At 36.6% G+C, this 24,369-nt stretch overlaps 1 protein-coding gene and 1 non-coding gene across 3 annotated transcripts in view; both read left to right on the top strand.

Annotated features, from left to right (window-relative positions):
• Slc2a13 (solute carrier family 2 member 13) overlaps positions 1-19,837 on the top strand; it is a 331,342-nt gene extending 311,505 nt beyond the window's left edge. For both annotated transcript variants that reach the window (XM_074083130.1, XM_074083129.1), the window contains 3 exons: positions 8,549-8,670; positions 8,781-8,933; positions 14,804-19,837. In XM_074083130.1, coding sequence (XP_073939231.1) covers positions 8,549-8,670; positions 8,781-8,933; positions 14,804-15,030 — 502 coding nt within the window. In that variant the 3' untranslated portion in view covers positions 15,031-19,837. The remainder of the gene's footprint in view (positions 1-8,548; positions 8,671-8,780; positions 8,934-14,803) is intronic.
• A 2,246-nt stretch (positions 19,838-22,083) lies between these two features.
• LOC141410651 (small Cajal body-specific RNA 11) lies at positions 22,084-22,219 on the top strand. Its single transcript, XR_012435476.1, has one exon.
• The last annotated feature ends 2,150 nt before the right edge of the window (positions 22,220-24,369 follow it).

Here is a 24,369-nt window from a genome sequence, read left to right as displayed (position 1 = left end):
CCAAAGGCAGTGCTCACATTACTGAATAGAAATGTTTATTCATCACTGTATGAAGAGAAAATGTATTTCAGTAACTAAGGAAGAAGCCAAGAAAGTGCATCAGATGCTATAAAAAGAATGACAAACTTCTCTATGCGCTATGCCTGTAAATTTGTTTCGTTGCTCATAATCAGCAAGGTGTTGCAGAAGTTTCTATACAAATCAGGAAGTGAGAAAAAAAGCAATTGCAGTTAAAATGTTTAATCTGTGAAGCCATTATGTTTTCACTTTAGCAGTAATTTGAAATGAAATAATGTGAAACCACCTTACAGTTTATAGTTTTATGATAATGACTTTCCATCTCCTTGTTATTTACAAAATTCTTATGCCAATAACTAATGGCACATTTTTTAATAATTTCTGTGACCATATAAATGTATTTTCATGGTCTAAGCAACTTCTGAGGAGATTTACTGACATGATGTATCAGAGAACATCATTATGTTTCAGAGTAGGTGTTATTAAAAGACTGCTAAATACTGCCTTCTTATTGTGTTAGAATGATTGTTCTCCTTTGTAGTATATTTATAATGCTGACATCAGTGCCCTCAAATGAGTTACCTAGTTATTGAGATTGCTATGTGAAATCTTAACTTCCAGCTCATGCATGCATCTTTCCTGTTCTAATTATTGTTTTGTGCTTTGACACAAAATGGATACTGAGTCAAAAGAGAGTGTAGAGGACATATAGAGCAAGATCTGTCAAGATGCTGCTCATTTTAATTCCTCCAGCTCTTGGAGAAGTATGTTTTTCCATTCACTTTTGGTAGAGATTTCAATGTATTTTTTGCTGGTGTTCAGGAACAATGCTGAATTAGGGCAGATGTAAGGCAGTTTTCATCTCATCCATTTTTCCATTTAAATTCCATAAAAATAAAGCACCTCAGAAAAAAAGGTTTCCATACATACCCCAACTGGAAGGATGAGTATACTGAAGAAGGAAACCAACTAGAGTAGATTTCAAATGTTACCACTGCTTTGCAATCTTGAAGTACCTACATACAAGATAGAAGCAATATTCTATCATTTTTAATTATCATGAGCATTAAATGAGCTCATATCTATTAAGGTGTTTTGTATGTGATATGGTATATATACAAGTGTTAATTCCATCAAGTGGGGATTCACATCTATTTTTTTTTCATTTTTCTTTTATTATTCATATGTGCATACAAGGCTTGGTTCATTTCTCCCCCCTGCCCCCACCACCTCCCTTACCACCCACTCCGCTCCCTCCCTCTCCCCCCCTCAATACCCAGCAGAAACTATTTTGCCCTTATTTCTAATTTTGTTGTAGAGAGAGTATAAGCAATAATAGGAAGGAACCAGTGTTTTTGCTGGTTGAGATAAGGATAGCTATACAGGGCATTGACTCACATTGATTTCCTGTGTGTGGGTGTTACCTTCTAGGTTAATTCTTTTTGATCTAACCTTTTCTCTAGTTCCTGGTCCCCTTTTCGTATTGGCCTCAGTTGCTTTAAGGTATCTGCTTTAGTTTCTCTGCGTTAAGGGCAACAAATGCTAGCTCATTTTTTAGGTGTCTTACCTATCCTCACCCCTCCCTTGTGTGCTCTCGCTTTTATCATGTGCTCATAGTCCAATCCCCTTGTTGTGTTTGCCCTTGATCTAATGTCCACATATGAGGGAGAACATACGATTTTTGGTTTTTTGAGCCAGGCTAACCTCACTCAGAATGATGTTCTCCAATTCCATCCATTTACCAGCGAATGATAACATTTCGTTCTTCTTCATGGCAGCATAAAATTCCATTGTGTATAGCTACCACATTTTCTTAATCCATTCGTCAGTGGTGGGGCATCTTGGCTGTTTCCATAACTTGGCTATTGTGAATAGTGCCGCAATAAACATGGATGTGCAGGTGCTTCTGGAGTAACAGTCTTTTGGGTATATCCCCAAGAGTGGTATTGCTGGATCAAATGGTAGATCGATGTCCAGATTTTTAAGTAGCCTCCAAATTTTTTTCCAGAGTGGTTGTACTAGTCTACATTCCCACCAACAGTGTAAGAGGGTTCCTTTTTCCCCGCATCCTCGCCAACACCTGTTGTTGGTGGTGTTGCTGATGATGGCTATTCTAACAGGGGTGAGGTGGAATCTTAGCGTGGTTTTAATTTGCATTTCCTTTATTGCTAGAGATGGTGAGCATTTTTTCATGTGTTTTTCTGGCCATTTGAATTTCTTCTTTTGAGAAAGTTCTGTTTAGTTCACATGCCCATTTCTTTATTGGTTCATTAGTTTTGGGAGAATTTAGTTTTTTAAGTTCCCTGTATATTCTGGTTATCAGTCCTTTGTCTGATGTATAGTTGGCAAATATTTTCTCCCACTCTGTGGGTGTTCTTTTCAGTTTAGAGACCATTTCTTTTGATGAACAGAAGCTTTTTTAGTTTTATGAGGTCCCACTTATCTATGCTATCTCTTAGTTGCTGTGCTGCTGGGGTTTCGTTGAGAAAGTTCTTACCTATACCTACTAACTCCAGAGTATTTCCTACTCTTTCTTGTATCAACTTAAGAGTTTGGGGTCTGATATTTAGATCCTTGATCCATTTTGAGTTAATCTTGGTATAGGGTGATATACATGGATCTAGTTTCAGTTTTTTGCAGACTGCTAACCAGTTTTCCCAGCAGTTTTTGTTGAAGAGGCTGCTATTTCTCCATTGTATATTTTTAGCGCCTTTGTCAAAGATAAGTTGCTTATAGTTGTGTGGCTTCATATCTGGATCCTCTATTCTGTTCCACTGGTCTTCATGTCTGTTTTTGTGCCAGTACCATGCTGTTTTTATTGTTATTGCTTTGTAATATAGTTTGAAGTCAGGTATTGTGATACCTCCTGCATTGTTCTTTTGACTGAGTATTGCCTTGGCTATTCGTGGCCTCTTGTGTTTCCATATGGGGAATTCACATCTATTCAAGGACATTTCTGTTGGGAACACAGCTTTCATAAGGAAACCATGAAACTCAACACTTGATGGAAAGCAGCTGCAGAATGGATTGAAAGGAATCAAAATAATAATAAAAAGTCTGCCATTGTTTCCATTAAGTCAGCCTAACGTGGTAAATCAGTCTGCATTCATTCCCATGCACCTGCAGCTACAAATAAGTCAGGTACTCTATGCTGGCACTTTCCCAGTAGAAAGAAAACAGAATCAGAGAACGAGTGTGGTTTGAAATTCCTCAGGCTTGAGATGGTACAGATGGATTGTGTAGTACTTGTGGAACGGAAAAGTGTCTCTACTTTTGCTGCCAATAACTGTTTAAGTTAAACAGATTTATTAGAGTTTAAGAAATTTCAACAGCAATATGGGTCTTCTCAGATACTTACAGTGCAGTGGAGAACTGGTATCAGATAACCAAAGTTCAGCCTACCTGGAACTGATAAAATTACTTGATTTGATAAACATATATTGAGCAATTGTCTGCATGTAAAGTGTTATGCTAAGTACTGGCCTATGAAACCTAGAGAAGGAAGAGGGACTCTTAACAGGTTGTGTCCTTATTGCAGTCTACTATCTACTAAGGATCATAAAATCCCCAAATAGCACAAAGGACTACAGGAATTGAGTCAAGAGCCTGAACCCTTCTGCATGGAAAAACCTCAGGTTTCTGAATGAGAATTTGAGAGAGATGGTGTAAATGGCCATCAGGAGATCCCTGCCACAGCAGTCCATGAGGGCCACTCATAACCCTGTTCCAAAGAAGTAAGTTTGGCCCTCAATAAACTGTTAATAGTTTACTTTGTGTTTTTTGGGTTTAAAGTAGTTTTTAATAATTAAACTATTGTTAAATTAGTAAGTCAGTGATAACCACTAGACTCTACTGAATTTATTATTTTCCTTTTATTTCTTCACATTTATGAAACAATCAAATACATACATTGTGCCAGGCATTGTCATCATCTGAGATACCAGAAGTGGTTGTCATCTTAATTACCATTGACTGATAGCAGCCTGTCTGCCACACAACCCACTTAGCAACATCTAAGAAGTTAAGGGGGGGGGGACTTAAACAGGCAGAAAACTTCATTACATCAGTTTGGGGATTCACTTTTCAGGTTAAGAGTTTAATGGTGAGGAAAGAAAATGTTTGAAAAACCACTGAAAGCAGGAAAGAGAAATAGCCAGGGAGTCAGAACCAGTGAATAGGGAATATATGCCTTCAGATTTAGAGACTAGGATACCTCCCTCCAGGAAAATTCAGCCCCATGGCCAGCCCCCAACTCAGTTAACCTCACTGGACCACATTTTTTTTAATCTGGACAATGAGTATACTGGATGTAGTGTTCACAGATGTCTTCCTCTGCTGTAGATTTCTATTTTAATTTGATGATCTCCATCGAACTGAATGCATTTTATATCATGATTCTTAGAGACCATCACGTACAAACAAACATGTTATTATGAGTTACTTGAAATTACTATTTGGGGAACAGTGCAGGATAACTTCACCCCAGCCCCATGATTGTTTTGACTAGACCATTTCCCTACCTCAACTGGATTTGGTCTGGACTCTCCTTTTCAAGTAGAGTTCCATGTGTAATTGGCTGATCATGGCAGGAAAGAAAATGAAGAAGGAACTGAGGAAAGAGAATGAGAAGTATAATGAAAAAAATGTGATTGGTTTTTTTAAGTGACAAGGAAGTAGATTCTGAATATGATTCCCAGAGGCATTCCAGAAAATAAGAGCAGAGTAGAACAGCAGAGTTGGAAAAGGTACAGTGCTTTCATAGTGACAGGATGGGGAAAATCTTAATTTTTATACTGTATTTTCAGCACTGGGGGTAGGGAGAACTGTTGCAGAAATGGACTTGTGTGGCCATTGTAGTGCACTCTTAGAAGACCTGTGAGGGTTTATAGATTCAAAATCAAAATCAGTACTCTCTTCCTTGAATTTGGCCAGCATTTTGTTAAAACTTAAAGATTCTCTTCATTTTCTTAGTTAATTGAAGTTCTGTGGTTAAAGTACATAGCAAGGTAAAGGAGAAATAAAACAGAAAATGTTTCAGTCCCCCCGAATTCTGCTTAATGGAGATCTAGAACACCGTGCATCAGACTGGCAGCAGGGGTTTTGGTTTCTGTCTCTCCTGTACTTTCCTCCTTCAGACTTAACTACATGATGCTCTTTTAACTCATGGCTCCTGCCACCTATGACCTCTACTTACTCTGTTTTCTCTCTGTCCTTCCACCTCTGTGTTACACTGTCCTCTTTGAATGTTTCATATTCCAGCTCTCCCAGAATATAAACGGCTTGCTGAGTCATTCTTTGGTTTAAAGCATCTACCCCTATAAAATGCTGAGCCACTCATAGAGTGGCTGCTGGCGAGGCAGCATTCATTGCCCTTTGTGCATGACCAAAGGCAAACCCTATCACCCTCCTAAAAAGGGAAGCTGTGTGGTGATTGTGTGGTATAAACATGCAAGCAAGAGTTTTAAGACCTTTGGTCAATGTGAAAGAACAGTAAAATGGAGAGCGGATATAATTCAAAGGCAGGACTGTCCTTTCTTTCAATGCCAGTTGAAGCAAAATGGTTAATAAGTTTAACTCTTGACACTGCTTAGGTCAGGGGAAAATTTTAGAGGGAAACTAAAACAAGGAAAAATAGACTCAAGATTCTATGAGTCACTGAAGTTTCTCTCATCTGGTCAAGGTAGCACTATCACAATTATTATGAGTTCAAAAGTAAGACTCATCTTACTTAATACATTTCCTTTTTCCTCAGTTTTCCATATTTTCAGTTATTCTTACCCATGTAACTTTATATCCTAGGTATAATTTTGTTGCTAGATCTCCTACTCATTGCCATCTTTGTGACATTTTTCAAAACATAGTCATTATGAAGTAAATCATGACTACATTTGCTATAAATGAGATAGTGCTGTAAGAAAAAAGTACTTTCTTTGGGGCTAAAGGTGTGGCTCAAGCAGTAGAGTACCTGGATTGTAAATGTGAAGCCCTGGGTTCAGACTTCATTCCTACAAAAAACAAAAAGTGGAAATTTTTTTCTGACATAATAGTAGACTTGATTCTTGAATGCTACTGTGGCTTCTCCCCAAGACAGAATTTAGGACTCTACTGGCCTGGGCAGATTCTTTACACTTAACACCAAACGTCAAGAACAAGTCCGAGAGACAGTGGGGCCACATCCACTTATTCTTGCCCTTGTTCCTTTACTCTTTTTTCTTTCCTTTCTTCCTAAGATTTTAAGAACTCAAAAGATTATTTCTGTGGTGGGAAGTTAAGGTGAAGGTTTGTTGATCATGGGACTGTAGCAGATTTCTAATGCTGTTTTCTACTCAAAAAATGCAAATGCAAAGGCTTCATTATTCAGTGGCCATTTATCTACTATTATTCATAGACTAGTACTATGATGGACTAGAGGTTAAGGGTTTTAAAAAGAAAGGAAAGAGGAAAGGAGAAAGAAAGGAAAGGGGAAAGAAAAGGATAAGAAAGGAAACAAAAATGACTATTCTTTTGGGAACTAATTACTGAAGACGTTCCTTGTATTTGTGGTGCTAGGGATCAAACCTAAGACCTTGTGCATACTTGGCAAATCTTCTGCACAGGGAGAGCTACATTCCCATTCCATAGGAAATATAAATGTGGTTTCTTGCCTGTAACATGTAGAATTCTTTGAATTCATTGTCTTACCTCAAAATATCCCTTTGTGACAGGTGCCAGAAAAGTCCTTATTTCACAGATGAAGACAAAGCTTTGAAAAGTACTTTGGTTACATTCACATCTGGGTATCCCAGCCTAGATTTGGGGGAGGGGGTTGGCAGTACTGTGATTTGAACTCAGCACCTCCCACTTGCTCACAAGAACTCTACTACTTGAACCACAACCCCAGCCATTTTTGCTTTAGTTATTTTCCAGATAGGGTCTCATGCTTTTGTCCTAGCCAGCCTTGGATCACAATCCTCCTACCTATGCTTACCACATATCTGGGATTATAGACACGTATTACCCTACTTAGCTTGTTTGTTGAGATGGGTGTTGCCAACTTTTTGCCCAGGCTGGCCTTGAATCATGATCTTCCCCACCTCTACCTTGTGAGTAATTGGAATTACAGGCTCCAACCTTGATTTGGACCTCAGATGTAAGTGTCAGAGCTCACAATCTCAGCCACTGTGCTTTACTTGGGTTTACAAAGTATCTGAGGATCTAAAAGAGATAAGAAAACATTGAAATGACTCCAAGATTTTGAACCATTTCAACTCAGAGACTGGTAATGCCAGCTAAAATAGAGATGTCTCAGTGGGCACTGCTGAGGTAATAGCACATTGTGCATATGCCACTGCCAGGCAGGATGCTCAGCGTGTAGTGCAGATGGGGACATTTAATGTTCTTACAGCCTGCAGCACAGTCCTTTCCCTGTTACTGCAGATAAAAAACAGGACCATGCTGTTCTCACAACTTCAACGCTGCATAAATAGAGCAATGGTATGTTTCCATAGTTCTTCTCAGATTGCCACCCATTATCTAAATTTCTGAATAAATGCATATAGCCAGTAAGTGGTAGAGTCAAGATTTGAACTCAGAGCAGCCCAGTCTGCCTCTGAGAGGAGACTGCATTTCACTGTAGCCATTGCCAGATATTTAGATGTAAGTGTTCAGACGCTGAATCCCACCAGCAGAGACTGAGGAAAAGTTCAAGACTGCCATGAACTACCATGCCCTTTAGCTGTGTGCAAACTGTAGTTCTGTGTGTTGGCTGCTGTCCTGTCCTCTGCCAGCCTACGGGAGGAAAGCCAGGCTTACAGAAGGAAGTGGCACTAAAAGCACCCTGAATTAAGATGAATAGAAAACCATCCTAATAAACACATTGTAGATTTAAAGAAAAGAATGCAATAAGACCAGAAGCAGAGTGACAAATAAGGGTCAGGGGTGCTATCTGTGTGGGCAATTAAGGTACAAAGAATTACCTTCAATTTGACAATCAAGCTAAACCAAGGATGCCTTCCTCACTGGAGAACAAGGAGACCAGGTCACCAGGAGGGACTGGTAGGAAAGCAGACACAGCAGAGAGGGAAGAACAACTGGAATCAGACATAATCATTGCTCCTACCCTGTTTGCTTCCCTCATCCCCTTTACGGATGCCTCTTTAATCCTTGCAATCGTCCATAAGGTATCATCCCTATTGCACACATGAACAAGCTCTGGTTCTGGAATTTGGGTCTCATGGTAACTGCACCACATGATGGCTCGCAGGGTTCTGAAGGGTGGTTTAGTGTAGCTTCCAAATTAGAAACTGAGTCTAATTTATACAAGATAGTAAGAAGCAGTGTTTTTCCATGCGTTGCTTTTGGATTAAGTTTAGCTCTAAAATGTTCTAAAATATTCTGTGTGAGCTGTAATTTTCATTCTTTAAAGAAAAACATTTTAGACCCTTTTCTTAAGACATTAAGGAATTTCCAATTACATCCAATATGATCACGTTAATTTCTGCAGCTATGTGCTAAAATACTAGATTAATACTTATATCACGTTATTTTTCAGGTGTGAAAATGAAACCAAGTTCAAAACAGAAGAAGTATTTTGGGCTTATAATTTCTGCCCTACTCCATACTCCTGGACTGCACTTCTGGGCCTTATTTTATATCTTGTTTTTTTTGCACCTGGTAAGCCTTCTTGTTATTTTTTCATTAAACTGTCCCCTTTTAGAAAAGACAACCTACTGTTTTCGAATTCCTTATGTGATCTTTTACTGGAATTTTAAATTTTTTCTCAGGAATGGGACCTATGCCTTGGACTGTGAATTCTGAAATATATCCCCTCTGGGCAAGAAGTACAGGAAATGCATGCTCATCTGGAATAAACTGGATTTTCAATGTTCTGGTTTCATTGACATTTTTACACACAGCAGAGTATCTTACATATTATGGTAAGAGCATATTTCTCCAAGGTACTTCATATTATTTTTCCTATTCAACTTTTAGATATGCTGTAGTTTGTGATCAAGAGTCTGTGTGGTTATGTTTTTGCTGTTACGAACATCTCTGTGTGGCTTTCTTGTTCTCCAGAGCCTTGGGAATGTACCTGAGGAAAGAGAAGAGGAATTCTCCTTTCCTCAGCAGCATTACTCCCTGTCTCCCAGTGCTTATGGGTGTTGCACCCATTCTCCTAACCCCACACATCTCCCAGCTACCTCCCAGTTGGAAATCTTTACAGCATTGCTTCTAGTTTATCAAGAAAACTCATAAAGAGAAAATGGTAGAAAGCTGAAAGTAGGGCTAATGAAATGTCCTGTGGCAGGGATGGAGTCACATCCTAGAGCAGAGTCAGCATAGGACTGAAAATAGCTTACCCAGGCATATAAATCTATGATGGGCTGAGTCACAGCTTCCAGTGAAATCGTCCATACCATTCGGGCCATGGCCTGGGCATTTCAGTGTCCTTGGAGACCAGCACTGTCCACTTCCAAAACTGTAAATGTGACAAAAGTGCTCAAGTGAAAATGTGTGAGAACTATAATAAAGAGGAAGCAATACTGGGAAATAACTATGCTAGAAAAGTACTTCGGGAAGTTATTTCAAATCCATTTTTACTACAGAGAAAAGAATTTCTTTTTTTAGAAAGAGGGTTTCTGTCTTTGTCCACTTGACTTTATAGGTTGTGATAGGCTTCTAAAAGTTTAAATACGAGGTTTTCATTCTCTTCTCCCCATAAGCTTCTGTGGTGTATATGGAATCTCTACTTCTTAGACCATTCTTTCCCCACTTCACCTCATTCCTTGCTCTGACATTTCTAATTTCTTTCCGCCAGAACAGGATTACTTGTCTCCCCCACCCCCTGCCATGAGACCATGAATCCCTAGAGGGCAAGACCATGCTGTGTTCACCAGTGTAGTTCTGGGTTCTTCTAGGGCATTATTCTCACCTGATAAACTCTTAGAAGTGTCTGTCAGATGAATAAATGCACAAGTGCATTTTGTAAATATGTGGTGACCATGAGAAAACATTATAAATCTACTTCCCTCTCCGAACATGCTAAATTGGCTATTTGCTTTTAGTTAATACTATTTATCTAATGCTTTCATCTTTTTAAGACTCTTCTTTCCCAATCACCACTTAGAACATTAAGGAATATTTGTTTTCTTGGGAAGGAAATGTACTAGCATTTTAATCCAGATATATATTTAGAATATTCAGCTTTAGCCCATTTGACAATTTAAATTCTTCACGCAATCCATGAGCTCATCTTCATGACATGCTTAATATGAAATAAATACTTATTCATGTTTGCTCATTCTTGAGAACACTTAAATATTTGAAGACTAAATATACACTAACATCCTGAGAAAGCTTTTTTTTTTTTTTTAGAAAACTCCCAGTCCAAATAATAAAAGTCTATATGTAGTACTTTGGATAGCAAAGCTGCTTTTTTTTTAATCCATAGTGCCAGAAAAACATGAGACAACAGAGGAAAATTAAATGGGCTGAAGCAGTTTTTTTTTTTTTATCCAAAATACCAGCTAGAAGCTTTTGCTTTGCACTAAGGTTCTGTCCTGTCAGCACACTCCACTCAGTCTACTTCTTTCCAGTGGTGGGAAAATACTTCCATTCAAATTAGATTTCTTTTGTGTGGTATTTTAAACTAAGTGTGACTGATTTATGTACACTACATGTTTATATTCCTGACATAATAAGCATCTATCCTAATGTATTTCTTCTGAAATATCCATGTGTTTTTTTGTTTCATCAGATCTCAGATTTTGATTGCTTCCTTCCTAAACCACATTGCTTAGAGAAGCTTACTTCATACATCATTCGATAATATCTACTACTAAAAGTCATCAATAAAAATATTGCCAATGTACCATTTTATATATAGCATGTGTGGCTAAATAGATCCCTTGGAGAACATTATATCAAAGTTCCTGAGTTGAGGTACTGAAATTCAATCAGATATGGTCTTTGATTCTTCAATTAGATACTTGTTTTAATTTAGAATTTAATGTAGGACTCTGATAGCATTTATTTCTTTCAGAAAAATGCTAAGGCATCTCTGCACTATTTAACAATCCTACAGAATTGCTACAGACTTTTTCTTTCACTTTCTTTGCAAGGAGGAATAGTTGAGAATATGCATTTCCTTACTGACTGCCCAGGGTACAGAGCAGGCCTGCCACACTCCCCTGCCACTCAGCAACAGGCTTACCAAGGGGAATCCATACTGCACAGCCAACGGGGGAATTTATTTGTCTTCTTTGGATTCTTCAGAGTTTATTACAGTCTTGTATTTTAATAGCATTTCCTTGATGTTGTGTGGCTTTGGGAATCTGAGTTACAAACTTTAAGAGTCATCCTAATCCGTCCAACTGTTCGGGCATTTAGCACTAGCAGATTTTAATTGTTACTTCCAATTATGCCACTGTTCCAAAATTGTGAAAGACACTGACACAGTATTATGCAAAACCAAATGAGGTTTGCTTGTTATAAATTTTTGTTTGGCAGTCTGGTTTAGTCTAAATGTTTTACCATCCGTACTTACTTTTCTGTGTCATTATCAAAATTACCATCCTTTCTATGTCCCTCTTCACTAAAGATTTCTTTACTAGTTCCAACTTCCACATTTTTGCTAATCTACCCTCCGAACACAGCATTTTCTTTTATTATTATTATTATTGGTCAAAAGTCTGACATTGTCTAAGAGATAGCCTGTCGGCATCATCCTTTTTGTGAGAATATTCCCAGTTTATTAGTTATAGTAATCTTCTATCTTTAATAACAACTCTCCTTCCCTAGTCAGTGGAATTTACTAACATCCAAAATTCTAATGGACATGTAACATGCATTCTTTCTGTTCTTTAGGGTTTGGCAAAGTAGGAATTATTTTCCCGTTAAAAAGGTCAGGGAACTGAATTCAAGAGAAGTTTTAAAACTTTGCCTAAGGATTTGGCCCTTATGGGTCATTTATGTGATTTTCAGTTCATTCTCCACAGAGTCATGATACTGAATTTCTCTTTCTGTGCCATACATCCCAAATAACCTCATACTATTCTCTGATTATTTATCAAGTATAAGCCATTTTTAAAACATATATATAAGCCAGATATGGTGGCTCACACCTATAATCCCAGCACTCAGGAGGCAGAAATGGGGAGGATCACAATTTGAAGTCAGCCTAGGCAAAAGTTAGTAAGATCCCATCTCAACAAAACAAGCTAGGTGTGGTAACACGTGCCTGTCATCACAGCTACATGGGAAGCCAAGATAGGAGGATCGAAGTTCAGGACTGGCCCTAGTTAAAAAGCGATAACCTACCTGAAAAATAATCTAAAGCAAAAAAATCTGGGGGTGTGGCTCAAGTGGTAAGAGTGCAGGCCTAGAAAGCACAAGGCCTGGAGTTCAAACATCAGTTACCTGCTCTCCCAAAAAATATATATATATGTATATGCTTGTATAATAGTTAATATGAATCAAACTTAAATGAAATAAAGGAGCCTCATATTTTGAAATATAGTTGGATTTTATTAAACAGAGAATTTGACTCATATAAGCCCAACTACTTAAAGTATTGATGGCTCTGACTACTCAACCTAACAAATTATATCTTGATTTAGTTATCCCTGTCTGGTTTTCTTCTCCTGTGCAATTAACTAACTGGGCCCAATCCTGCTCAGTTTCCAATAGAGACAAGATGGGGTACACTCAGGATGGGATAGCTGAAAATTCATGTGTTTTCTCTTATCTCATAATTTATGTTTCTCTTCTATCTTCTCACGGCTTACTGTTCTATGAAACAGATTGTTCTGTGTTGTTCAGCAGCATTTTTCCTTCATAGTGTTCCTCAAGCCTCCTGAAGACATATTTCTATGGCTACTCTGGAAGTGGGTGTTTTTAAGAAAGTAGTCTTAATATGTCTTTTTACTTTTTTGTTGTACTGGGTGTACATTGTGACATTTATAGAAGTTATAATATATCATAGTTGAATTTACCTTCTCCATTAATATGTCTTTATCATGCTGTTCCATCAGCAAAATTGAAGTTTTAGTCAGGTTTTTCTCTTTTTTGTTGTTTTTGTTTTTGTTTTTTTTGTGGTGTGACTGGGTTTGAACTTAGGATTTCACACTTGCAAACAGGCACTCTACCACTTGAGCCAAACCTCTAGTCCATTTTGCTATGTTTTTTTTTGGAAATGGGGGTCTTGCCTGGGCTGGCCTTGAACCACGATCCTCAGCAACCCCAAGTAGCTAGGATTTCAGGTGTGAGCCACCCGTGCCCAGCTTAGTTTTAGCCAGTTCTTTAACTTCTATGCTTATTTAGCTTAAAGCTTAACTTTGAAATATGTCTTTACATTGTCTGATCCAGCCATTTATTGAAGATCTGCTACCCAGTGTATTCCATCTGGTAGTCAAAAAGAGCACCCTCATTACAGTCCAGAGTGGTATGCATGCCCTGTACAGACAGCAGAGCAAGTCTCTCTGTCCAGTTTCTCTTAACCATCTCTCCTATGCCTGCTCTGTACTTTGGCTAAATTATTTACACAATCATAAACTGCCATTACTTGAACAGGAGCTGAGAAGCCATCTTATTTACTTAATAAGGGACTAGGGCACAAACAAATAGGATAAATGACTATCCAGAAGACACACTGCCAAGACTTAAATTAAGCCCAGATTGTCCTACTCCTATCTGATATCTTTTTTCTATTTGTCACATGAGCTTTTCACTTTCCTTCCCCCACTCACATACAGGTGATCTAATCTAATGACCTAAAATTAGGCAGGGACTCCATCATAATTAGTTGTTCTCCACCATCAAAGAAAAAGTGCAGGTTCTTATATTTAAATTGGGTATTAAATTATTAAGGAAAGGCCATCTTAGAAATATGTAAAGAATACAAACTACCCACACATTCACATATCTCATCCATCTGGGATTGCTGTATTGACACTACACTCAGAAAACTCAACCAGGTAAGAGTTATGTCTTTGTGGCTGTACTGCATTGATGTGCATAATCTTACAGCAAAACAAGTCTGTGATCTCACAGAGCTAACAGTTTACTACAGGAAACACAAAACAAGCTAGTAAAGCTTCTAGTGTATCTGTTGATAAGTTCTATGAGGGAAAAAGTGGAATACAGAGGTCTAAGAGAAAGAACCAAGGAGACCAGTTTAGACATGCAATAGCATAATTGAGAGAAGAAGGATCTTAAATGTCAGGTATCTGCATGTGGTGAGAAGTGGTCATCTTGGGTTATGTTTCAAATTGAACAGGATTTCCTACCAGATTGGATGTTGGGTATCAAGTGAGAGAAAAGTCAAGGATGACCCCCAGACTTTTGGCATGAGTAACTGGAAAAGTGGAGATGCCATGTACTCTACTTGGTTCTGGAAATCAAAAAGAAATGTTCCCTGGCCTTCACATGCCTGTAGTCTTCATTGACAAGACAGATGTATGTGCAAATAATCATACTTCTTGGCTACAGTAATATAATACTTCTCGACAAAGTGCTATGAAAGGCAAAAGAAGAGGAAATTTTCCCCAGTCAGAAGTGAGGAAGGCTTCAAAGCAGAACCTAGATCTGAGCTCAGTCTATTATTATTCCTGAGATTAGCATTACATGATTTGAGTTTTGAACTATAGACTGCATTATATTCATAGGGCTAATCAGGTTGGCAGTAGTTTTTTTTGTTTCATTTTGTATGTGGTTATGCATGATTTACTGAGAGGAAAGGTCAAAGTCAAGTACTCTTTCCAACATAAGCCCAGGCGTGTATGTTCATATATATTACTTTCCATTGCAGGAGCCTTCTTCCTCTATGCTGGATTTGCAGCTGTGGGACTTCTTTTCATCTATGGGTGTCTTCCTGAAACCAAAGGGAAAAAATTAGAGGAAATTGAATCACTCTTTGACAACAGGCTATGTTCGTGTGGCACTTCAGACTCTGATGAAGGGAGATACATTGAATACATTCGAGTGAAGGGAAGTAACTATCATCTTTCTGACAATGATGCTTCTGATGTGGAATAATTTTCAGCTGCTGATACATTTAGTTATTTAAACATTTTGGGGAGAAGAACAGCGATTGGTGACCTCACTGCCCTGCTTCTAATCTGGTTCTTTCCACAGTCTCATTATGAATAGCTCTACATTCTAGAATACTTGATTAGAAGTAAAATAGAAACCATGTGAAAAACCATGATATTTTTTCACAAGCAAATATAAAAAAATTTACAGAGATTTTAATCTAATAATTCTTAAGCAAATATGTAATTCCTTCCTGAGCTAGTCTAAAATGAGTATTATATCCAGTGACTTCGATGGTACACTTTATTGCTAAGACCATACAAAATTAGTAGTTGTAATAGAGTCAGTGATAATCTAGGCAGATCATGTATATATAGATATACATATATATATGTATATCTATATATATCTATATATATATGTATATTTATAAAAACTGCTGTGAGATGGTCAAGGGTGTCGTATGTCAAAACCTGGCCTATTGACCCTAAATTTTCCTAATTAGTAGTGACTTAGCCATGACCAGCTCTTAGAAAGTAATTCCATTTAAGCTGTTAATCAACAAATTGGCAAGTGTCTTACAAGGGCACAGCTGTCCTTCTCTCCTTGGGATTCCACATTTTAATTTCTCTCTCCAATTCAGATACTGAAAGTTCTTCAGAGACTGACTCTACACAGGATCAAAAGCAGGTCTTTTAGGCATTATTTTCATACATTTTTTGCATCAATGATAAGTATATTTGCAAAGATAAGCTAGGATGTTTTGATAAGTATATTTTATTGTCAAAGTAAGAAAGAGATTTTTATAGATCCCTTATCTGTTAGTCACTTAGGAATGCAATTGTAAATGCAAATTAGTGCCAGATCTTTAACTGTATTTCAGGGTCAGCTTTTGTTCATGCCAAACTCACCACATCTTTGCTCATTGGCTCCTACTCTTCTGTGCCTTCATTGTGTATATGAATAGCTGCTAGGAGACTTGTTTTCCCCTTTCGTTTAATCAAACAGTAATTTCTGAAACAAATGAGAGAGGAAATCCGTGACAGAATTAGTCCTTCTCTTACTGATGTTTAATTAAAATTATGTGATTTTAAAAAGTGTCACATTTTATTACCTTTTTTTACTCTAAGAACATGAACTAGTTTTTATTTTTCATACTTTTCCTCATTTTTCTTGGCAGTATACCAAAAAAAAAAAAACAAGATACACAGCTTTGTCTCTGAGTGTTTACTTTTCCTTTTGGTTGGCTTCTTTTTCCTTCTTGTCTAAAAATTGAGATTTTCTATTAGAACAGATTGTTCTAATATAGCACATCCATAAAAAATGTTGACATACTACATTTCCACAATGTCTTTTCTAAGTGTTCATTGGTTTCTGTTTTCATTCATCGCTGAACTTTTCTTTCCCATCCATTAAGAACTATAATATATACAAAATTAATTGCTCATAAAATCATTTTCTAATTTCAATAAAAATATGAATTAATCTATGAACAGTAATGCATCAATTTGACACATTTTAAACATCTAATAAAGTATTACATTGGGAGTGAAGAGGTGGCTGTTGGTAAATTCAAAGTATTTCTGCTAGCCCCCAAGATGTTTTATTCTTCTTTAAGCTTATTCCTTTCTCAAGTATCAAGCTGAGAATTTGACCAAGGAAGTTTATTCTCTGAGTCACCAGAGGTACTTTACCAGTCACTATAATGCCCTAAAGATCAAAGACCAAAAGGAAAGTTTTTTTCTGTTTGGTCATTTCATATTATTAAAAAAGTAACATTTTTGAGAGATTTTCCTTGAATTAGGTGCTCTGACATTGATTTTTAAGGAGATACTGACTTTTTTCTCCAGAAAAACAGATGTGGTAGTTGAAGGGTAGATTATTATTTTATTGTTATTTCTTATCGGATAAATTTTTGATCTGTGTAATATTTTACACAGGTAAAGTGAAAATTAGCTATTATGTGACATAATAAGAATATTATGGATAAAAAATATTTTAGATCAGTATAGTGCTCTTTAAAATTTTATTTTTCTGATTTATTCAATAATTGCCTCAACTCTTTTCTTTACAGTGTACATAGTCTTAATTATATACTTGTCCTGAGCTGGGCTGGTGCCCAGGAATGTTTATTATGAGGAACAGCTGGACTCATTCTTTCTTAAACCAGGACATGGACTGTTCCCTGACATAAGAAAATGATGTTTTCAACTTTATATTCATAAACACACATAACAGGGAAGATTAGCCACAGTTCTCCTTCCCTGTATCCTACAATCCCGTTCTTTAAAAGACTATTTGTTATTTATATAGTGATAATGATATTCTATATCTTTGAAGTACAAGACAGAGAGGCACAGTATGAATTATTTGTAACTTTTTAAAAACAAACTTATACAAGTAACCTTATAAATTAGGATCTTATTTTTAGATTTGAACATTTATAGTGCTTTAAAAGTTAAATGTTTAAATTTTGCAGGCTTTTTTTTAATTAGGTACCCTTTAATTTCTCAGTGTGTTTGGCTACCACTATCAACTTGAAAACACCCCATTTAAAATATCTTCAAACCTGTATTTTGTAAGATAACTTATACATGGTGTGAGTCAACATACCACATTAGAACAGGCACAGATTAAGGATCATGCTTTTCAACTGAAATTACAGATTTTCTCTTGCACATGCTGCAGATTCAATTGAAGCATATTTTAGGAAAATAAGTAGAGGAGGTCATAATCACTACTGAGGCTAGACTAGATAGTTAATCTGCACTAGAATTAAGAGAATAAATCATTTTGTATACATGTAAGTACAGGGTTGAATGTGATGTCAAAAGATTTGATGTTAATATTTTTCTTGCATGTAATAAAAATAATTTTGGTTGTTACACGTTAGTCATTATCTAAAACATATTGTAATGTGTATGTAAAAGATAATGTTTCCATTTCAAATTTTGTTACCAGCCATATAAAGTAATTCATTCCCTGATACAAAATACTGTAAAAATAATACTAAAGGCTTTTTAATTTTACTACTGAACCAGATTTTAGTATATAAAATCTAAATATTTAAATTATTCAAAGTTATTCACTCGAAAATGGGATATCAATTACAGCAAGGAATTTATAATTTTTTATTATAGTTTCAGTATTTGTTAAACAGGGGAAGAATGATCAGGAAAAAGTATGTCGGCACCTTATCCTTTGCCTTTAAATGACAAAGTAAAATTGAAATGTAATAATCCTGGGGGTCGGGGTGAAATGCTTTTTTAGAAAATACCATCCACATTACACAAACATCTCACATTACACAACAAGGTTCATTAATACTGTGATGCACTAGGGAGGTGGAGGACTGTTGTGATTTGCGTTCATCAGCACAATAAGAACAGTAACATTAATGAGATGTTTTGTTACCAGATTTTTTCTTTTCCAAGTTACATCAAACTATACTAAGTAACAAATGACTTTTATTTATTTGTGATAAGTTTTTAATCACCAAATTCACACCTTTTCACTAGGTAGGAATAAATGAATCAGATGGCATAACCAGGCCAGGATTAGAGAATATGTAACATGTGCTTTGTGCTAAATCATGTTAAGTTCTCTTTTCAGCTGTCAGTTGTGGGTAAAATTTACAGCTCATGTTTACCTGTTGTCTATACAAAGTCTCAGAATTGTTCTCTGGATTAATTTGAATGTCCTTTATTCTGTCGCTTTCTATCAGTCGTCTTAGCCTCGTGTTATGCTAATTTGATGAAGTGGTTCAGATTGTAACAGCATGTAAATTGTTGGTACATTTCAGTTCTTCTAGGTGAGTAGTACTGCTGTTATTTTCTGGAAATAGCAATCATTTAAAAATGCTAAACAGCTAACTGCTGTAGCTGTTTCTTCTGTATTGTCTCTCTAAAGAGGGAAATTTTTGTGTGCCAATAGTCAGACCGGTGTTTTACTTGTAAGAGTATCACCATTCAGAAGTACATGAAAGTATTTTATCCTTATAATTTGCTTGTGAGTGTAAACAATATAATTCCTCTAGCTCTTTATATACATAAAATACAATTTGTTGTACTTAAATAATTTGGTCTACGGGATTTTAAATATATTTATTCATAAATAACTCACATCTTTTTGACAATTAAGTTCATGTGTTTGATTTTGTCATATCAATGTAAAGGAGAAAAAGAAATGGACCATGCAGCTAACCAGTACTTAAAATTAACAACCAATACTTGTAAAATTTTAAGATTTTTAGTAAATTTAACATCATTCTATCTCACTTAAAGGTTAGAAAAAGTCAGACTTAACTCTAGCCAAAGCAGTAATTTATGTTCTATATGTTCAAACTGTTTCCTAGCTGCTTTTAGACTATATCTCACTCGATGTGATAGTATCTTTTATTTGTAATAAATGTTCAGATTTCTACTTAGAAGCTCTAATGTACATCTAGATTAAATCAAAATAGTTTTATGCTTTTAAGAGATATGTATTTCAAACTGTATATTTTAATTTCTGAGTGCATGTTATATAGTGTTTAATACTCCATATCTCAGCAAATTCAGTATATTTATTCCTACATGTAACATATGGAATATCTCTTAAAAATTATCAATATTTCCGTAAATCATCCTAGCCTATGCTGTATCAAAAGTATTGTATATTTTATGGAGATTTAGTGATATACATGTAAATGTTTTTTAAGTTATTTTATTGAAGTTCAATCTTTACATAAAATTAAAATCTTTTTTTAAAAAAGTGTAAGTCTGAGATCTGTATATGAAAATTATCAAATAAAAGCTAAAATAATTCATTACTCGTTTACTTCCCTTGTACTTTTTTTTTTTTCCTCTAAGTCTCTTCCTTGGATTTTATCATCTAGGTTATGAAGTATCTACAAAAACAAGGCTTCTTGATGCATTAATGCAGTCCTGTTCACGTTAATATTTGCTTTTTTTTTTTTAATGCAGTACTCAGGGCCTAAGTTGAGCCACTCCACCAGACCTTTTTTGTGTTGGGTATTTTCAAGATAGGGTCTCACAAACTGTTTGCCCAGGCTGGCTTTGAACCACAGTCCTCCTGATCTCTGCCTCCTGAGTAGCTAGGATTACAGGCATGAGCCACTGGTGCCCAGCAATACTTACTTCTTTTGATCATGAATAACTTGGTTACCTTCAAAACTTACTTTTTTGGATGGAACTGGAGAACATCATCCTGAGCAAGGTTAGCCAGACCCAGAAGACCAAAAATTGTATGTTCTCCCTCATATGTGGACTTTATATCAAGGGCAAACACAACAAGGGGATTGGACTTTGATTACATGATAAGGCAAGTGCACACAAGGGAGGTGTGAGGATAGGTAGGTAACCAAAAAAAAAAGCATTTGATGTCTTCAATGCAAAGGAACTAATGCAGAAACTTTAAAGCAACAGAGGCCAATAGAAGAAGGGGACTAGGAACTGGAGAAAAGGTTAGTTTGAGAAGAATCAACCTAGAATGTAACACATATGTACATGGAAGCAAAACTAGGAATCTCCCTATATAGGCATCCTTACCTCAAGTAGCAAAAACCTCTGGTCCTCCTTATTAATGTTCATATTCTCTCTTTAACAAAATTAGAGATAAGGGCAAAACAGTATCTGCTTTGAAGTGAGGGGGTGGGGGCGAGAGGGAGGGGGCAGGGAAAAGGGAGGGGGCAGGGGAAGGGGAGAGTAGTGACCCAACCATTGTATGCACATATGAATAAAGGAAATTAAAAAAACCTTACTTTTTGTTTATTGCCTTGTAAGTGAAATCAAAATACCTGCTGAAAGGCCAGTCGGCAGTTCATTTCAGAACACCGGCTCTGCATTGCCATTCTGCCCCAACCATCTTCTATTAGCAAATATACATTTTTAATATTGGCAGTAGCTAGACTTGTCTCCATGGCTTTAGGGGTGTGCTATCCTGAACCTGGCTGTAAAATCAGCCCAAATAAATCTAAAGACACTGCACATAACTATCACTGCAAGGCTTACATGTTACATCTAACCAAGGATCTTAACATCAGCACTAAGGCAAACATGCTACAGGCAAAATGACTTGCAAATCCTACAAGGTGCACATAAGTTGTCCACTTACCTGAATCATGAACACAGTAACAATGAATACTACATGTCAATTAATGGTCAGAAAAGTCCTGATTTAATTATCCATCCTGTGAACTGTAATCCTTTTCTGCTCCTAGAACTTTAATTCAGAACATTTGGTGAATCGCCTAAGATCACACACTAGGAACTGGTACAAAACTCTTTACAATGATTCCAGTCTTCCTCTGTATGTCCTCATCTGGAACATTATCTTGTAACTACTAGGCAAGTAGATTTGATTACAAAAATAAGCATCAAGGAATTCTTGCAATATAACAAAGTGTATCCAGAAAAATAAATCAGATACCTGGACTACAAAACAAATCCTGGAAACTCTTGATTTGGGAATTCTTCTCAAATGTGAGGGAATAAATAGAGAATATAGTTTAAGAGGTCACACTGAACTGAAATGGTCTAGATTTCAATACTAGCTTTTCCACTTACTGCCTGGTAAGTTAAATTACTGACCTGAGTTATTCTTTACCTCATTTTTACTGTCCATGAAGTGGAAATGATAGCACTCTCTACCACGTGCTGTAAGAGTTGCGTCCATTGGCCACATAAAGCACAGAGCATAGCAGCGTGGGTAAGGGCCACGGAACTGCTGGCCACTCAGCTTCCTCATCCATATGCTCTTCCCCATGCAGCTAAGGTCAAAACACAAGCAGTTGGCTTACAGAGTCCCCTCCTAGAACAAATACCAAGAGCAGCAGCAGCACATATTAAGCACAGGCTCCACACATGCCATCCCTGCTGACCAAAGGTCTAGCTGATTTGGCTAACTAGCCCAGTGTGCCTTTCTCCACAAGCATTCTCCTGAAAGGCACAATTTTGCCGCCATCTCCAGATCACAGGACTTAATACATCATTTCTATTTATGTGATCTTACCATTAAGAAATCATTTTAGAGACCTATCATTTAAAGTCCTTTCACTTGTCCTGGCCTGTGCTTTGCTCCCCTGTGCTCAACTCTAACAGGGTAGTCTGACAGGACACACAGCAGTTTTCCTCTCAATTTCAAAAGGCAGTCCTAAGTACAGGGCTGGCTCTTAAAGGCAGGAAAGGACAATGTAAGATACTATTTTAAATCTTAAATATCACTATTTAAGAAAGTTATTTTTTGAAAGCCTCTTGAGACAATGACATTAACCCTTCATTAATTGGCTATGTTGAAATTAAGCTCATTATTATAGATGCTATGACTAATATGATACATTGAGGATATTTCTTTGTTAACTTTAATGTTTTGCTTACTTTTCCACTAAACTACAAAACTAATTTCAATTCACCATACAGAATTTTTTATGTAAGGAAAAATAATTATTTTAGCAAATCGATACTAAACTCACAAAACGTACACTAGAGCAGTAGTTGGTTCTTCAAAAATGAGGTCATCAGACTTAGTTTTAGTAACATTGGCATCAACCGTAAATTTGTTACAAATGGAAATCTATGGATCTTATCTGAGCTACTGAATCAGACTCTTAAATACAGTGTCCAGGAAACTTTTCAACAAGCCTTCCAAGTGATTCTTAAGCTCACAATAGTTAAGAAACCACTGCATTCAAGTTTGGAACCATCACTTTAAAAAGAAATCTGGCTGTTCTTTCAAATGGTGAATTCAGTTAATGAATAATAAAGTGACTGGATTTATGTACAGGTTACTCAGGAATTTATGATGCTTAGGGCCTTGGCACAGGAGGTTCCTCTGCCTGGTGTGCTTGTCCCATTCTTAGTGTATCCAGTTCTTGTCATTTAGCTATCAGCTTGAAAACCCTCTCCCCTCAGAGCCCACTTTGACTATCTATAGTAATAACAATGTCCCCCTGCTTATTTTCTCTATACGCTCACCATTTGAAGATTACTTTTCCTCTTCGTTGTCTTTCTCTCACTAGAATATACACTGATGAGTGAGAACTTATTCTCTACTGACTGCAGCACTTCATAGGTGTGCTTGCACATCACAGTATATGTTCAAGAAATTGTCAAAAACAAATGGGTGCCTGCAACTCTGCTGTACAACAAAGAACTGTTTCCCAAGTTGGAAAAAAGATAATTAAAACAGCATCATGGCCCATGCCAATATTACAAAACATGCTCTGTAAATGAACCTCAGCATAGCATAGCTGCTTTAAATCAAACAGCAAATTCTGTCCAGTATATGAACGTGCATGTATTGACATAAACACATTTGGATGATACATTTGGTTTTTAATGATTCCTGTTAAATTAGGGAAAATCTAATGTGGAAAAACATTAAATATTAGGATAATAAGGTTGGATAGAACTTGTATGTTTTATAATTATACCACTTCTGTATTTTCTTTCTAGCATAACACACTATGTGTCATTTATGTTATACACATGATTTCCTACTATGCGTACAAAAACCCGTCTCAAAAACACTATTTTTTTAATTAGAAAGTTATCGAGTCAGAGCAAGTAAATTCACTTATATTAAGTGTTACCTTGAATATTGGGCCTAAATGACCTTGCTGAATTTCTGCCTCACCCTCATTTTGGTTGAGGGCAAGATGCCTGAAGAACAGAAGTCCCTCTTCAGGGTGGCCTATTTGAAACTGGCTGAACCTAAGAAGGCTGCTAGAGTGACCACAGACACTTTTAACTCCATTATAATCCATCTGTATGCTAAATGACACACACCCTAGTGTCATAAAAGTTGACAACTGCCATGGCAAAGACTGGAAAGAACCATAAAAGGAGCAATAATTGGGTGGCTCCTGAGTCCCAGAAAATCTCTGCCCATTCCCAGAAAAAACATGAATATTCCTCCCCCTTATTAGCCTTTCCCTCCCCTTTGTTTTTTATTCTGTCTGTACCCTCCCAACTCCCAAGGATTGAGAAGTTAAATTTGCTGTTTTATCTCCCATGGTACTGTCTTCTTCCATCCAGTCACTGGCTATGGATTTAGGAACTAAGCTGTAACTACTAAATAAAAGTGAAAGCATAATTTGGAAGCAAATGTAAAAGGATAAGGAGTTTAGTTAAAGCCTAAAATGATCAGCAATTTCCAAAAACATGCCCGGATTTACAGATATGAATTAACCTACAAAGTCCTAGGGAGCTTCCTTGCTTTCCTAAGTTTCTGAAGTTAGTCTAGTTTGCTTTTGATTCATGTTGACATGCTTTTTATTGCCTTTACTTTTAATCTACATCTGTCTTTAAAAATGAGCTTCTTAAAATATACAGTCTTGATTTT

Source organism: Castor canadensis, chromosome 8 (assembly GCF_047511655.1).
Source record: "Castor canadensis chromosome 8, mCasCan1.hap1v2, whole genome shotgun sequence".
Classification (NCBI taxonomy): domain Eukaryota; kingdom Metazoa; phylum Chordata; class Mammalia; order Rodentia; family Castoridae; genus Castor; species Castor canadensis.
The sequence above is the reverse complement of the archived record's forward strand: the minus strand, read 5'-3'. Positions and strand labels throughout refer to the sequence as shown.